General features: G+C 35.5%; 1 protein-coding gene across 1 annotated transcript; it reads right to left on the bottom strand.

The window, feature by feature from the left end:
- Nucleotides 1–214: 214 nt before the first annotated feature.
- LOC103021541 (peroxisomal membrane protein PMP34) lies at nucleotides 215–15481 on the bottom strand. Its single transcript, XM_022673163.2, has 9 exons — nucleotides 15215–15481; nucleotides 12868–12928; nucleotides 11135–11201; nucleotides 10408–10562; nucleotides 9742–9858; nucleotides 8447–8592; nucleotides 5883–5978; nucleotides 4769–4851; nucleotides 215–4295 (listed from the first exon to the last, which is right to left on the bottom strand). Exons 1-9 carry the CDS (start codon nucleotides 15287–15289, stop codon nucleotides 4148–4150), a joined length of 948 nt encoding a protein of 315 aa, XP_022528884.1. The 5' UTR covers nucleotides 15290–15481; the 3' UTR covers nucleotides 215–4147.
- Between the last annotated feature and the right edge of the window lie 1908 nt (nucleotides 15482–17389).

Raw genomic sequence — 17389 nt, forward strand, 5'->3', positions numbered from 1 at the left:
CCATCGAAAATCTGAAACACAAAAGATATTTTTATTTTTCCAAATTTATCAAGGTCTGGAAATTTCTTTTTTTAAATTCCATGACTTTTCCAGGTTTTTCATGAGCATACGAACCCTGTAAACTAATCAAAGATCCCAGATGTTAAGTGATGTAAATGTGTAAAAATTGCTTGTATGAAGAACAAATAAGAAAGAACAACACAACAACAAGAGCTGATGTTTAATATAAGTATATGCTATGCCCGATTTAATTTCTTCATGCCAAAAAAATTGTACATCCCAGTAAATTAGTTACAAAATAAGTTGTTCAAGTAGAAACTAAATTATATTAGAATGTAAACTAGTTTCAGTTGTACTAAGAGCTGTGATTGGCTAAACACAGTATTGTGGACGGCTGTGGGGGAAAAAACAAAAACAATAGTTGCATAGACGTGAAGAAACGCTGTTATGAAAAGTGATATCAGTTGATGTTTATATTTATGGAAACTTTACCTTAAAATTATTAAATGTGCGCATACAAAAAAAGGTTTCTTTTAATATGTTAATGATAAAAAATAGTAATTTTATAAATTAATAAAGGTGCTCATTAAAAAAAAAAATGAATCAGCATCACACATTTGTTAGACATATACATTAACAGCTCTAATGCCATAAGTTCATAAACTAATACGCCAATAACCTTTACGCCAATATTCCACTTAAATCAAGCATTAAAAATAAGCACATACTTTAGGCTATGTTCACACAGCAGCTGAAATTGTCTTTTTCACCATATATAAAACAGATTTGTTGTTATGTGGTTTTAAGAACAACAACAAAAAAAAACATTTAATCAGAATTTTCAATACTGATTTGGGGAACTTCAATACATCTAATTCATGTCCAACTGAGGCTGCAACTAATGATTATTTTGATAGATAATCTGATTTTTTTTTTTTTTTTTTTGATTAGTCAACAATTATTCTGCTATGTTCACCATCTCTAAAAACAATAAAAACAGCTGAATATAAGATTTAAAATGCATTTAAATGTGTAGCTGTATTGTGTTAATGTGGAAAGTACTGATATTTAGTGAGTAAATGTGTAATCTGTTGTGTTTGGGCATTTTTGCAGAGAGACTTTGTTGAGTGTAAGTGAGCCATTTACCCATCTCCCATTGTGCTTCTGTCCCCAGCACTCTGTGTAATGACGTACTGTTACAAATTAACAATTAGTCGACAAATTTAAACAATCGACATTGTCGATTATATCGACTAATCGTTGCAGCCGTTAATCCAACACAAATCAGATATGCAGCAATGAGACTCAGGCTAAGTAGCAAGATCTGAATCTGAGGAGAATGGAAAATAGAAAACAGCGATGACTGAGGGGTTTATAATAGTGGGAGTAAGATTAGAGATTTATATTCTGACTCCCGTTTCTGTTCCAATTATATTAAAATGCCTCAAGCCAATTTTCAGAGATAAGCCCAGCTATCAGTTACTAAAACTCCTTCATAGCTCATCTATGATTCTGTCGAGGATGAAACCGAAACTTCACGTGAAGCGCTGCTCGTTTGTCTACAAATAACAATGTCGATTATGAAGATTTGTTGACTCAAAATTTTGTACAGGAAGCAGAGCTAAAGGGCATTAAAGAAATAATCATTTACTTTTCTGAAAAATAATGGATAGTTATAGCCCTTTTTAAACTTTTTCTAGGCATTAAGATCTCACATTTAGCAGGTTCTATGGTTTTGAAGTGGGAACATGAACAGGAGCCGTAACCACAAGAAGCAGCAATGGAGATCATGGCAGAAATAATCGATGACTTATCGACTAATCGGAAACATAATCGCTAGATGAGTCTCTTTTTACTGTCTAAAGATAAAAAAAAACTTGTTGCAACAATTTAGACGGCTAATCCAAAAAAAAATGTGAGTTTAGTCAACTATTAAAATAATAGATAATTATCTAGTTTCAGCTCTATCAGTAACACAGCACAAACTGTTCAGACGTGTGTGATAGGGGTCAAATTAGAGAAGGGGTCAAAGAGATAGTGTAAACAGCCTAAACAAACATCGGATTTAGGCCACTTTCACCCGGTGGATAAACTTAACTGAAGACCATCTGATGCTTCACATACTCAAAAAACACCAGCAGAGCTTCTACCATCAGTGCTTATTTTCCCTTTACTGCTCAAACCAACGTATTCATATTCATTAAAACTGCATCACAATCATGTAAACATCTAATTAAAGTATCTAATTAGTCAGTGCAGCTGTTTAATTAACACTCACTCATCTCAGAGGACGGAGTTAGAATCTCTCCTTTCACGCTGGATACATATGTGCTCCTCACTACCCTTCAAAAATGCAAGGACGTTTGATTTTACACAAACTGATCACAGAAAACTGAACAGTAAATCTTCTGACTGTCTGAACATAAAAAAATAAGACACTGTAGTTCTTAAGGAAAATAAAAGTGGGGTAAAAAACACAAAAACAACTTGTGTAGATGATAAAACACTGCTGTCAGTAACACAGGATATGCATGATTAAAAAGAAAATACAAAAAAACAACAAAGAAACACTTAAGAACTTGATGTAAGGGGTGAGTTTCCCATAAACGATTAAGGAAAAAGAACAGTCTGTTCTGCAAGTGGATACTGTAAAGAAAAGATGAGCTCAAAGAAACTCTTTGTTGGTTGTCTCTTTCCCTCCGAGACAATGCGACTAGTCAAACCCCAAAAACATAGATTTGACTTTAAATTAATATGCCTTTTTTAATTAAGCAGAAAACAAATAATTATGCTCTGATAACCTGTTGTTTTTGTATCCACAACTAGGCCTGTCACAATAACTATTTTTGTCTGGATTATATATTGTCCCTAAAATAACGTGTTATGTAATGTCTAATATTGCTGACCTATGACCGCAGCATAGCATTGCCAATATTACACATTATGGCACGAGCTTGAGTGTATTATTGCTTAAATAGAACAGGATTGGAATTTTAGAAAGTTAGTTGAAAAGGCTGTATTCTGAAAAAGAAGTGTTTTTGTCAGTTGATGATAACATGTCATAAGATTGTAACAATGTTGTGGATAAAACATACAGTGCAACCTTTTGGATGTGCAACGTTGTATGAATGTGGAACAGGTTGTGAGAACTTTGTGTGTTTGCTGGGTAACTGTTTAAATACAACATTATTTTACTGATTCTGAAATCTGATTGTGCTGTATTTTGCGACAGCTGAACATTCCTTAGCCAAACATACATATATATATATGATCTTATAAATCAACTAAAATATGTATTAATGCCACAGACTATTCAAACATAGTATTAATATTGCTGTTATTATTATTATTATTATTATCATTATCATTATGTGCATATATATATATATATATATATATATATATATATATATATATATATATATATATATATATATATATATATATATGTATTATACTTATCGTTATTTGTCCACAATATTATCATGGGCCAGTTTTACAGATTTAAAAAAGCATGTATATCAATATATGTTTCTTTCACACAGTCTGAAACTGACTGACTGTGATGCGTAAAATTTTCAGATGCGTTAAAATCAATCAAACTATATCTTCCCTCATTAATAAGCGCTTGTGTGGAGAAGGGACATAAAGAGAGGAAAAGCAGACACGGAGCAGAGAAAAAGAAAGAGTGGAAATATGAGGACTGTGGAGATTCTAGCCCTATTTACAGAACATAGAAGGTAAATAATAAAGGTGTGATGGTTCAACTACATTAAAATCTGGCAAATAAATTCACATAGTACTTGGTCCTGGCACACTAGCAGTTTCTGAAGAGAAAAACATGCTTATTAATTAGCAAACATTCATAGGAACTAGTTAATGAAGTATTTAGCATTACAGATCTTTTGGGAAACTCACCCCAGAGCAGTTAGAGGCAAAACTGTTTAAATCAGAAGACACTGGAGTAAACTAATGATAAGAGACTTGCAGGGTTTGAGGCGAGATTTGCGAGGCGTATCTACAGAGACCCGCACTGGCAGGCAGGTGCCGCTGGGCGTGGAGTGTGCCTGAGTGCGGTGAGAGAGGTAGTCAGGGACAGCAGGCTGTACCCGGTTAGATTCAGGACTTTACTAAGGCCACACACATCTCAGTGCTTCAGTTTCTTATTGATGCCCATCATTCTGAAGGTAACCGCTGCAATCTTCTCGTACACCACGAACATGAGGGCGGCGGTCAGGACCGTCTGCAGGAGCTTGGCCTCCAGACCTTTGTACAAGCCTATTACTCCATTCCTCCTGGAAAAGAGAGATAAGAACAAGGACAGGGACCGGGGTGTTCCTCTTCAATTCCTTCATGTTTTATTACAGTGTTTAAATCTGTATCCACATGCATTTGATAAGATTGGAATATTTTGAGAAACAATTCAGGGCCTCAAGGTCTTATATTTCACTAGTTTGTGAAAGGTGAGATTACAGAGGTTACAGAGACCAGAAAAAAAAAAAAAAAACCTTTATTGAATATTTTTAATATCTACACTAAGTGTTCACTCACCCATCCAATTCACTAGTGTTGTATTCAAGACCAAGACTTTTACAGTAAAACAACATATAAATAACAAGGCAGCGGCCATTTTGCATCAGTTTCTCACTGGATAACACACAGCTTGAGGTGCAACAATTTATCTGTTTATACTGTAAAAACATATGTTAGAGTTTTTATTCCAGTAAATGTGTTCTAAGTGCACTAAGGATTACAGAAACAGACTTACTTGATTCTGTCCATTAATAAATCCACCACATTGCGCACGCTGCCCATTAGACCCCCTTTCTCATGTGATTTGTACTGACCAAACTGAAAAAGAGAAACACAGTGGCATAGATTGGTCATTCTAACTTTAAATAAATAGCACCTTAAAATAAATAAAATTAATTAAAATTTATAAGTATATAAAGGTGTTAAAAAAACAAAAAGAACCTGAAAAAGACTACTTAAGATATATAAAAAGTATAATAAATAAAAAATAAATATGCTTTTAGTTTAAAAAAAATCATATCATGTGTGGTTTATAATGGCTGGTTAAAAATATTTCTCAGGGGTAATCTGATGATTTATATATATATATATATATATATATATATATATATATATATATATATATATATATATATATATATATATATATATATATATATATATATATATTTAACGTATGAACTAAAAAAAAGGAACACTTTACAATAAGAGTCACATATAACAGTACTTATGACAGTAATAAACACTGCTAAGACATTAAACATTACTTAATTTCAATTCTTAAGAATGTTGTAAATAATACAAAAATTGAGGCATTAATTAAAATGTAATTCTTAATAATGTAGTAAATAAACTAGTGACAATAATTAGTAAATTATGTTAATTAATGTACATTTACTGTAAAAGTAGTATTCTGGTTTAAAATGTAAAAAAATGGCGGCATGTAGTGGTGGGTAATACTTAACAATATTTTATCAAATTGGGATCAATTTTCTTATTGTTATTTTTTAAACATATCCAGGATATAATCAGTGCCGAAAGAACACTGACTCAGCTGTACTTGAATGATGTGTAACAAAAACTAAATAAAAATCACTCTACCATAATGGGAGAGTATTTGAATAGCATTTTTTAAGAATCTGCCTCTTATGGTGCATTCTGTCTTTGCGGTAAATATCATGTATTGTGAAAATGTCTTTAAATATGGTGATATAATATTATATAATATAGTTTTTACCATATCGCCCAGCTCTTAAGGCATATAAGAGAAAACATTGTGGGGATTTAGACTGATTGTTATAGATGTGTTACACCCCACCCCAACTATAGATAAGATAAAGAGGATTCACCCTCAGAATGGCCTGGACGGTCTGCAGTGGATATGTGGCTGTTGTTGCGATGGCTTTGGCGATGGCCCCGATGAGGAAGATCTCAACTGATGACACCTGTCAAACAACAAAGCACACTTTAAAATTACTATATTTACTATAACTCAAATAAATTAAGCCTGTTTTATGTAAAAATTGGATATTTCCAAACATTACTCTGAGTTTAACATTTGTGGGCACAAATACATTCAAACAGAGATCTTTGAGTTGAACCAAATTATAATAACTGAGTTTAGGCTGTTGTCATTGGCAGCTTCTTTTTCATTGGCTTCTGGCACAATCTATTTGAATACTTTGTGTTCTGGTTCAGTTGGTAGTATAATTTTGTAAATATAATATTTCAGGACAGTTCAGGAAAATCCTAATTGTATATATTTATTTACAGCTCTGGAAAAAGACCACTTCAGTTTCTCAATCAGTTTCTTTGATTTTGCTATTTATATATTTATGTTTGAGTAAAATGAACATTGTTTAATTCTATAAACTACAGACAACATTTCTCCCAAATTCCAAATAAAAATATTGTCATTTAGAGCATTTATTTGCAGAAAATGAGAAATGGCTGAAATAACAAAAAAGATTCAGAGCTTTCAGACCTCAAATAATGCAAAGAAAACAAGTTCATATTTATAAAGTTTTAAGAGTTTATAAATTAATATTTGATGGAATAACCCTGTTTTTTAATCACAGTTTTCATGCATCTTGGCATCATGTTCTCCTCCACCAGTCTTACACACTGCTTTTGGATAACTTTATGCCTTTACTCCTGGTGCAAAAATTCAAGAAGTTCAGTTTGGTTTGATGGCTTGTGATCATCCATCTTCCTCTTGATTATATTCCAGAGGTTTTTAATTTGGTAAAATCAAAGAAACTCATCATTTTAAGTGGTCTCTTATTTTTTTTGTCAGAGCTGTATATATATGTATATATAGTTCACTGTACCTAAAATTTATAATGCATGAACCTAAAGGTTTCATGTATTATATGGGTTACAACAAAGTTTTAGTTTAGTGAACTTATTGGGTTTTACAGTGTACAGATTAGCAATTCTCAGCTAAGAATAAAAAAAAAAATCCCTGAATAACAGTCAACAATCGATGGCCTGAGCCAAAAACACACTGACCCAGTGTTCTCTAACAGACCTGTGTAGGAGTCTCTACAGAGCCTGTCCTCTATTTGCAGTGTTCTAGAAAGCTCTCCTCAGGTTACTCTCGTTCATTTGGCTAATTTGCTCTAATTATCCAACAGTATGAACCCAACTGCTAAAACTAGCAAATGTTTGTGTTTGCCTGGGGAAGGTGGAGTCAGTGTGTCATGACCTTAAGCATCATAAAAATACTACTAAAGCCTGATTCAGGTGAGAGGTGACAGAGATAAGAGCAAGAACAAAAGTTTGTACAAAAAAAATAAATACGCTAACTTGCGTAATCTAGGTTCTTTAAAAAAACATTTAAAAAAAAACCTACATGTAGCCTCCTAGCATATATACTGCACATTATATGGAAAGGAATATTGAGACACCTGATCATTCACTGTTTCTTCTGAAATCAAGAGCGTTTTCAAAAGAGATTATACTGCCTTTGCTGGAGTAACTGTCTCTGCTGTCCAGGGAAGGCTTCCTACTAGATTTTTATGAGATTTTGATGAGAATTTGATTGCATTCAGCACCATGCCGAGTGTTAGTGAGGCCAGGAAGGTATTAGATGATTACCACCCCAACTCATCCCAAACGTATTGATAGATTTTAGCAATACTTTTCTACATGAAGTAGACTAGCTGTGTGTGTGTGTGTGTGTGTGCGTGCATTTCTACACCTGTGTCAGCAATAAAGGGAGAAATCTGGTGTGAAACGGACTTGGGGTGTAGTGAAACATAATAACAAGTTCAAACTTTTGTCAAAGAGCCCACCTCTATTCCATACCAGCATCTTGAAATACAAGGCTTTTAGCTGATGCTCCCAACAGGCTTAGAATGCTAGTGATGGGGCATAGCCTGTGCAAAGGAATCATTATTTTTACACCCTTAACAAGCTCAGAGTAGCTCCACACTTTAGTGGTAGAATTCTGAGGCACTGGGGTAGTTCTCCGGGTGTCTTGAAATTAAGTCACAATAAGTCAAATTAATTTCAAAGCATAAATTAATAGATAGGATAAAGGAAGAGATGCATGAATTCCAGCTCTTCTGCATTTCCACTAAACAAATTTACAGTAAAGTACATTCCCCTAACCTATCTATTCATTTGTAGAACTACCTCAAGGTACTGTGTGTATTTTCCATGTTTCACACCAGATTTCTCCTTTAAAGTAGCTGAATGCATTCTTTAGAAGAGGCATGTTAAAAGAGGTAACTCTGAACTTTTACACCTTTTTTTATCTTTTTGAAAATACAAGCCCCTACAATTGTATTTGTGGAAGTGAGAGATTAATGTCTACAGCTTTATCTCTTAAATTTTATTACAGACATTTCCTAGTGAACTAATCTAATCACAATGAGTGTTATCACTTATAAAACAGTAAAGAGCTCACCCGTCTTCCGCCTCGCCCTGCCTTCCTCTTCATGGCCTCGTAGAACATGAACTGCACCGCTGGGTTGAACACCAGCACCAGGGACGGGAGCGTGCCGTTCCACAGAGTTCCCACTCCCTCGTTAGCGATGATCTGGGAGAAGGCATCTTGGAGAAGAGGACAAAGTGGAGATCTTTTAATACAACTTTAAAATGTAAAAAAAAACTCTAAATTGATCTATTTTGTCCAAATATGGGTTGTGTAAAGCTCTCTATAATGCTGTCAACAGTAGCTATCGAGCTATTTGCATTTATTCAGAACAAAGTCCCAATCCCATTTCTCATTTGTACCCCTGCACCTTTTGAATGTTTTTGAATGTTACTCTTTCGCTTGGAATGGGAAATTACTACTAACACTCTATGCTCTTTATGAAGTAAAGTTCTATGATACTTAGAAACTACATTTAGACTAAATTTTAAATTTCACTCCTTGGCTCTACCACTTAAGCCCTATCCGGACGGGATTAGTTTTTCTTTTATTTTCTCTTTTATGGGGGTCCTCTGTGATCTTATTCCCAACTGGATTGATACTGTATGTGTTTTTCTCAGATGTTCTCAGATTACAGGCTGAATTACCTACTGTTTTTCTCTGAATTCCGTGGTCATTCAGTAATTTTATTAGCTATCTAAATTTTACATTCCACCATGTTACAGCAGACAGCAGAGGCAACATCACTTAAGGAAATGGAATGGAAAAATGAAAGGAAATTAAAGATAATAAACTAATTGTAGCTCCCAATCACAGTGGAATTAAGCAATGGACAGTAATAATTAATTGCTGCCCTAAAATGCCCTAAAAAGTCCAGAAGCAAGGTTCTTGAAGGTTGTGCCTATTCTCAAGAGAAGGATTTCACCCTTTTCTCTGGTAACTTTGTTCAAAGGGGAAGAGTTAGGCTCAAAAACAAGGGGTAGGGGTATGAAAAAGAAATGGGATCAGGCCTTTATACAGAAATAATGATAACGCAATGATAACTGAAATTTTGGGTGTTCTTTGATCACTTGTGCAGCCGTCTTGCCACTGATTTATAACTGAAAACATCTGAAAAAAAAACTCAGTTTGGTGGCCGTGTAGCCTTAACTCTTCACCCTACCCCTCTTATATATATATATATATATATATATATATATATATAGAGTTAAAAAAAACTCAGTTTTTTTTTTCTTGCAGACACAGCACAGAAAGTAATTCTACTGACTGTCTATACCTCAGTGGAGGCGTGAATATGTAAGGTGTTCTTCAGTGCTCTTCGGACTGACCAAAAATGCCCTTGTAGTGGGTCTGGTGAAGCTCCTCGTTCCGGAATTTGGCTCCCTGAAGCTTCAGCCTAGTGTTCACCACCCACATCGGCGTCGTCAGGAGCACGTTTACAGCCCCTTGAGCAGCAGACACAACAACACTGAGTTACAGAGGTTAAATGCATTATGTTTCAGCTTTCTTGGTTTATTTGTGAGCTTTCATTATGCAGCAAACAACTAAGCTGTTAAGACATTCTGGTAGATTCCAAACTGTGTTTATTAAGTTTTTTTCATATGGCAGGAATCGTTAGCTGCGTCCCAAAGCCTACAGCTGAGGTTGGATGCAAAATGAAAAATCCTTTATATGTATAGCTGTGAAATGCTGTCGAGAATGCAGAAATGCTGTTTGGAGCAATCTGAAGGACGCGGCTGATGTATCCTTCATGTCTATCAGTTACCCACAATTAGCAGAACAGTAAAATAGCACCATGGAGCATCCAGAACAGAGTTTGTTTTATAATGTTTGTTAAGATGTTGAGGTTTGAGCCACATTAAACTTTTCAACTTTCAAAAAATTTCAAGTATGTGACCAACAGGCTACTGAGAAGGAGATTTAAAGGACAGACAGTTCTACCGAGAAGACTTTGAAACGCAGCTATAGAGAATATTCTGTATGCCGTTTCCCACCTGAGATGAAGCCCATGACGAGGTCCTTTCCAGGTCTGGACTGCCGTTTGTCGTGGATCATCACTTTCTTCAGGAAGTTGAAAGTGTAGAAGTAGACAAAGTTAGAACAGCAGAGGCTGGAGATGACCGGAAACCAGCCTCGATACAGAGACATTCTGCAAAGTCAAAGAGGAACCAGTAAAACAGTGAGAATTAGTGATCTTGATTACTTGAGTGTGCATGTAGTTCTTTTATTATGTAATTGTGGGATTTCCTAGGGAGTCTATACAAATCACACAATGCCACAAAACCTCAGCACTTTATTACAGGATTGTAACTCCTCTATCAGTGCATGATACAGGGGTTACACTTTAATATATCACATTATACTGTGATAATGTAAACAAGAGATGTATTGCAAAGGTTTATATCCAATTTTATGAAAAGACACCATCGTATTTTAATATTTTGTGAAATCAAAACAACACCACTATCTATAGGCGGGTTTTAAACACAACACTTAATGAACCAAAGTTTGCCATAATTAAAAATCAATACTGTGTTTTTGAGAATTAAGATTTTAGTATTGCAAAACTAAATATTACAATATTTCAATATATCAACATTTTCTTACATGACTAGAACTGATATTTCCAACGTCTGTACTCGAGGTGTAAGATTATAATTATAATATTTAGGTCAATGTATTGTATTATTGAGCTATGATACAGTAATACAGAGTACTTACATCCCCTCTTCCTTTGCTATCTCAGAGAGAATGACAGGAGTGGATTTGGACTTCCGGTTCTCGTCCACTGAATCACAGCAGCAAACAGCGAATAAACAAAACTCAATTAATACTCAATAATATTAAGTTCATTTAGATATTCTAGGTCCAGAAAATACAATAATAAACACAGGGTTCACTGAAAAGCCCAGTTTATTCAACTTCACCCTTTTACCTAATTGTAGAAGATTGGGCAACACATGTTTGGTGTCCAAAGTCTGCTTATATTGTCTTCTACTAAAGTTAGGAGGCTAACATAATAAAATGATAAAGTTCTAACTTCTACTCAGACGGGATTAGTTTTATACAGGGAGGTGAGGTAATATAGCTATTAACAGAGGATCTCTGATTCAGTCCCGCTACTGTGCACTCTTATATCAATCAGTAAAATGCTTTTATCTATTATAGCGCAAGCCACGAAAATAAGCCCATGAAGTTTCAATAATAGAAATGTTTACTTTTTATCCAATCAAAAAATTTGAATTTTTATGACATAGTATAACACCGATATCTAGTGGATGGGGTTTAAACAGAACACTAAATGAACCACTGTCTGACACCAATCTTTACAAGGAAACTAACAAATAATATTTAAGTTTTCATAAACCGATACAGCATTGCAAAACTAAATATTATGTACTGAAGTTTTGCAGACGTATCTTTTTAAGCCCGTTTACATGCACTCCATAATCTGATTACTGCAGAACATCAGAGTAATCAGTAATCAACACATTTACATGAATTTGTGTATTCAGATAATGGGACAACTCAGACTTTACATAAGTATTTTTTCTTTTTGCAGTTTTTGCTTTGCAACCAGCCAATAAACTCAAAGAATAAGACGTAACGTAAACATCAGCTGGGTAGCCTGAATAAATTCGGCTGGCTATACTGCTAACCAGAGCTGATTAGCGCTGCTGACCAGGGCTAGCTATGTTGTTAACTGTGGCTAGCGCTAACCCTGGAATACTGGAGTTCTAAGCTTACTGTAAATAAACGGAAGCCCTTTATTCACCCAAATTAAGAATTTTCAGAAATCTGTGTAGATTAACATCCAGTGCTCGTTTGACTTTTTTTTTTTTGAATTACAGTTTTGTTTACTTTACTTTTACTCCCATTAGAAGGGAAACATGGGGACACTCTTGCTCACTTCAATGTAGGCTTCTTACTAGTGTCCTTTAATGTGCCTTATAATCCAGGGCACCTTATGTATAAAAATAGACCAGAAAATAGACGTTCATTAATAATGCACCTTATAGTCTAAAAAATACGGTAATCAGATCACTGCAGTAATAAGTAGCCACCTTAGTATCCACAAATAAATAAAGGCTCTATGGAGGACCGCCATACTCGTTTTGAGGGACTGCCGAAGAAGCAGTAACAACTGTAATTTTGAACAGATTTTTGAGTGCATGTAAACGCACTCAGTGATGAGTAACTAGAGTTGCCACTCCTGCCTCTATAATTTATAAAGGGATTTCTTATCCCACTTGAGTCAGTCATTATAGATAAAATCCACCTGCCAAGTCAATAGGTTACATACCCTCACAGAAACTCTGTGTCAATTCAATTATGTAAATGTATTTTTCAGTGAACAATTCCTTTAAACAACAGTAAAGATGAACTCACAATCCTCAGGAGCAAAGTCCCAGTTTTGTTAAACCCGCTAATCAGTAAACAGTGCATCAACTCACCCTGAAGCCTGATCCTGGCTGTGTCCAGCGGAAAGAACACAGTCATTGCGGTCACGCTGCCCTGTGAACAGCAGAATAGTTGATCACTAAGTGGTCAATAAGGAAAATGAATTCTAGGATCTCAGATTAAGTTTTATTTATTTAAGAAGTACATGATCCTTGACTCATTAAGAATTATTTAATAAAAATAAAGGTGAAGTTTGCAACAACAAGGTTATACCTTAGTACTCTATGTATGGTGTCCTAAAATGAATGAATGTATGAATATTACAGACTCTGTGAGCATTCATGTAAAAGTAAGAAACATAAATCTACACAAACAAACATATAGAGCAGTGAAGATGATCTATGTAATCTCATACTCTATGTCCAAATGTCTGAAGACACATCACACAATCTTTTTAACTGCCATTAATATAATGTATGTAATTTGTTTGCTATGCTATTATTTTAACAAAACATAAAAAAAAACATAAATTATATTTATGGCAGTTAAAATCTTTGTTCTACAATTATATAATAGGGAGTTTCATGAGAAAAGGGAACCTTTATACCCCTGTAACCCCTGCATTACATTCTATCAGCAGGGCATTATACACTCATTAGGCAATATATTTGGTATGCCTGTACATCTAATCATTCATGCTAATCTTTAATTAGCCAGTCATGTGGCAACAGTACAATGCATAAAACCTGGACATACACTGAATATTTGGCAACCGAAAATATTAGTCCAAAAATGGCAAAAACACTAATTGACTCATGTTTCAGTGTTTTATCTAACAAAGAATATTTTATGAAGTACACTCTACTTTTAGACTTTTTAATTGCTTTAGACTATTTAATAAACTGCTGGTTTGAAGCCTGATCATGTAGTTTGCTATCAGCTGCCGGAGCCCCGAGAGAGCACAATTGGCCTCGCTCTCTCTGGGTGGGTAGATGGCACTCGGAACCAAGTCACTGCGCTTTCCTCCGAGAGTGCTGTGATGCTACTTAGTAATGCTGCATTATCAGTAGCAGTTGGAAAAGAGGCGGGGGCTGACTTCACATGTATCAGAGGAGGCATGTGCTAGTCTTCACCCTCCTTGTATTGTGGCATCACTAGTGATGGGGGATATACAGCTGAGTAACAGCTAAAGAGCAGCTGAATGGGTGGGAAAATTAGCCTAAATAAATTAGGAGAAAATGGGCTACAACAGCAAACGATCACACTGGGTTCCTGCTCTGTCAGTCAAGAACAGGAAGCTGAGGCTGCAGTGCACACAAGCTCACCAAAACTGGACAGTCATTGCAGGTCAACAAGCTTAGTTGTGCTGGTCATGCTGTTCAATCAGCTTGGTCATGCTGGTCAATAAGCTTAGTTGTAGAGGTCATGCTGTTTGACAAGTATGATCAAGCTTGGGTATAATGATTGAGTATGCCTGTAGAAAAGCTAGACCATCAAACGGAAATTGAAAAACATAGATACACTATACTGGTTTAGAGCTGAGCTGGTCAACAAGCATGATTGGTTATACTAGTTGTTTACCTTGGTAAGGTTCGTGATCACGCTTGTAGGTCATCTGAACCATAAAACCCAAATAAAAAAAGACATAGATACAACCCTATACTGGTTAAGAGCTAAGCTGATCAACCAGCTTAACCAGCTTGATCAGCTTGAGCTGGGCAGGTTTTTTTTTTTGTCAGCAATGTGTGCACTGTAAAGTAGATTCATTTGCTTAAAAAACAAGGTTTGAGGATTCTTTAAAACATATATTGTATAAGTTGAAGAGTGGCGTGGTGCTAGTGATAACCTGATCAAACTTACAGTTAAACTTCAATTACTTGATAGTACTACAGTGAGGAAAATAAGTATAACACCCTGTGACTTCTTCGTCTTGCAAGTTCTCCCACATAGAAATCATGGAGGAGTCTGAAATATTTATCTTAGGTGCATGTCCACTGGTCCACTGTGAGAGACATAATAATTTTTTTTTTTTTAATCTGGAAATCACAATGTATGATTTTTTTAATCATTTATTTGTAGATACTCACTGTATCTACACTGCCTGGCCAAAAAAAACTTTTAAGAGTTCAGAAATCTTAGCATGCATCTCGGCATGTTCTCCTCCACCAGTCTTGCACACTGCTTTTGGATAACTTTATGCCTTCACTCCTGGTGCAAAAATTCAAGCATTTCAGCTTGATTTGATGGCTTGTTATCATCCATCTTCCTCTTTATTATATTCCAGAGGTTTTTAATTAGGTCAAATTAAAGAAACGTATTCTTTTTAAGTGCTAACGTTATCTTATTTTATTCCAGAGCTGTGTATAACTTATTAGTTAGGATAAAGCTGTGAGGTCTTACCATGGCTCCGGCCACAGCGTGCACCAGAGTTTCATAAGACAGAAGCGCCTCCGCCGCTCCGCCGCTCCCCGACATTCCCGCTCAGCGTCTCTCAGCAGCGCTCAGGAACCGGGAAAATACAGGCTATAAAGAGCTCAGACTGGTTCAACCAAATCCCAGCAGATTCAGATAAATACAGCCTGGATTTCACAGGATTTCCACCACTGACAACACAAACACAACCCCGGCTCTGCAGATTCACCGATTCACTGTGTGTGACTACACTGCGGAGTATCTGATACAGAGGAGATCACCCACTTCATAATGTGTTCAGGATTCGTTTGACCACTAGAGGGCGCTACCGAGAGAGTCCAAAACAAATGGGTTCCTATGGAGCAATTAAACAAAATCAGACTTTATTAATATTTAGTAACTTTCATACCGACCAAATATTATCATTTTGTCAAAACAGGACAATATTATCACATGTTTCAGTGCTAAAAGAAAAAACATGTATTTTAAAGCTTTTAATCTCTAGTTATAAACGTTTTAAATTCATAGCTCTAAGTTTTTTTATTATTATTATTAATTTCCACAAAACATCATAATACAAACAAGGACATCCAAGATCATTAAAACATACAACCGCAGTGATCCAGCGGAGTAAGCGCTGCCACTGTGATCGGGAGGTCGCTGGTTCGAATCCTGTTTATGTAGCTTGCCATCAGCTACCAGAGCCCTGAGACAGCACAATTGGCCTTGCTCTCTCTGGGTGGGTAGATGGCACTCTCCCTTCATCACTCCAAATGGTGATGTGGATCAGCACAAGGCATCTGTGAGCTGGTGTATCGAGTCGCTGCACTTTCCTCGGAGCACGCTGAGATGCTACTCAGCAATGCTGCATCAGCAGCAGTTCAAAAAGAAGCAGTTCACATGTATCGGAGGAAGCATGTGCTAGTCTTCACTCTCCTGGTGTTGGGGCATCACTAGTGATAGGGGAGGGGAGGGGAGTCCTAATGAGTGGGTTGGGTAATTGGCCTTGTAAATTGGGGAGAAAATAGGATTTTTTTTTAATAAATTCATATAAAAAAAAAACATACAACCGAAAAGGTAAAAGCTAAACAAAACATTTATGCTGACAACACATCTCACCCATAAACCAGCAAATTTAACTCCTTTGTGTGCTTTATAGTGGACACAAGAGCTCTGACTATTAACTTCATCATAAGCTGACCAAGCTTTTTATAAACTGGCCTTATAAACTGCCTAAACCCAGTTTACTGAAGAATAACATAAATATATAAGTATATTTTTTAACAAAATGCATCATTATACTTTCTAAAATGAAATTGTAAAAGAAGTAGAAATACTTAGTTACTGTACTTAAGTACTAAAATGCTGTATATGGAGTATTTTGTTTCTCATACTTCCTCTTTTACTTTTTAAAATTTCATTACTCATTACAATTATAAAAATGTTAGGAATCGTTACAAACCAACATTTCCACTAAAGCCAGAGCTGTAGATGCTCTGCACTGTCATCGCATTTGTTGAAGTGAATAACTACTATTTATTACTATAGATTTTAGCCTTTTAGCTCCCTTTACCCTCATTTATTTTGGACTCACGCGTTCTGCCTTTACGGGTTCGCAGCAATTCTCTGATATAATATAAATTATGGTAGGGAGTGAGAAGGCTCTTAATAAAGCAGCTGTGGCAGAGTATCTGGAGTATTTCCGCGTGTTTAAGAGGAATGCCAATCTGAATGAGCCGAGATCTCCCCCTGCTGGATCGGTGTTTTATACAGCTCTGGAAAAAATTAAGAGACCACTTCAGTTTCTCTGATTTTACTATTTATAGGTATATGTTTGAGTAAAATGAACATTGTTGTTTTATTCTATAAACTATGGACAACATTTCTCCCAAATTCTAAATAAAAATATTGTCATTTAGAGAATTCATTTGCAGAAAATGAGAAATGGCTGAAATAACAAAAAACATGCAGAGCTTTCAGACCTCAAATAATGCAAAAAAAAAAAGTTCATATTCATAAAGACAGTTTTCATGCATCTTGGCATGTTCTCCTCCACCAGTCTTAAACATTGCTTTTGGATAGCTTTATGCCACTCCTGGTGCATAAAAAATCAAGCAGTTCAGCTTGATTTGATGGCTTGTGATCATCCATCTTTCTCGTGAC

This window comes from Astyanax mexicanus, chromosome 19, assembly GCF_023375975.1.
Source record: "Astyanax mexicanus isolate ESR-SI-001 chromosome 19, AstMex3_surface, whole genome shotgun sequence".
NCBI lineage: Eukaryota > Metazoa > Chordata > Actinopteri > Characiformes > Acestrorhamphidae > Astyanax > Astyanax mexicanus.

Coding starts and splice junctions, on each gene's coding strand:
- LOC103021541 (XM_022673163.2), bottom strand. CDS start 15,289: ATGTCGGGGAGCGGCGGAGCGGCGGAGGCGCTTCTGTCTTATGAAACT. Junction 11,202..12,867: donor AGCCAGGATCAGGCTTCAGG/GTGAGTTGATGC, acceptor GCTGTGATTCAG/TGGACGAGAACCGGAAGTCC. Junction 4,296..4,768: donor TTATTAATGGACAGAATCAA/GTAAGTCTGTTT, acceptor TCTCTTTTCCAG/GAGGAATGGAGTAATAGGCT.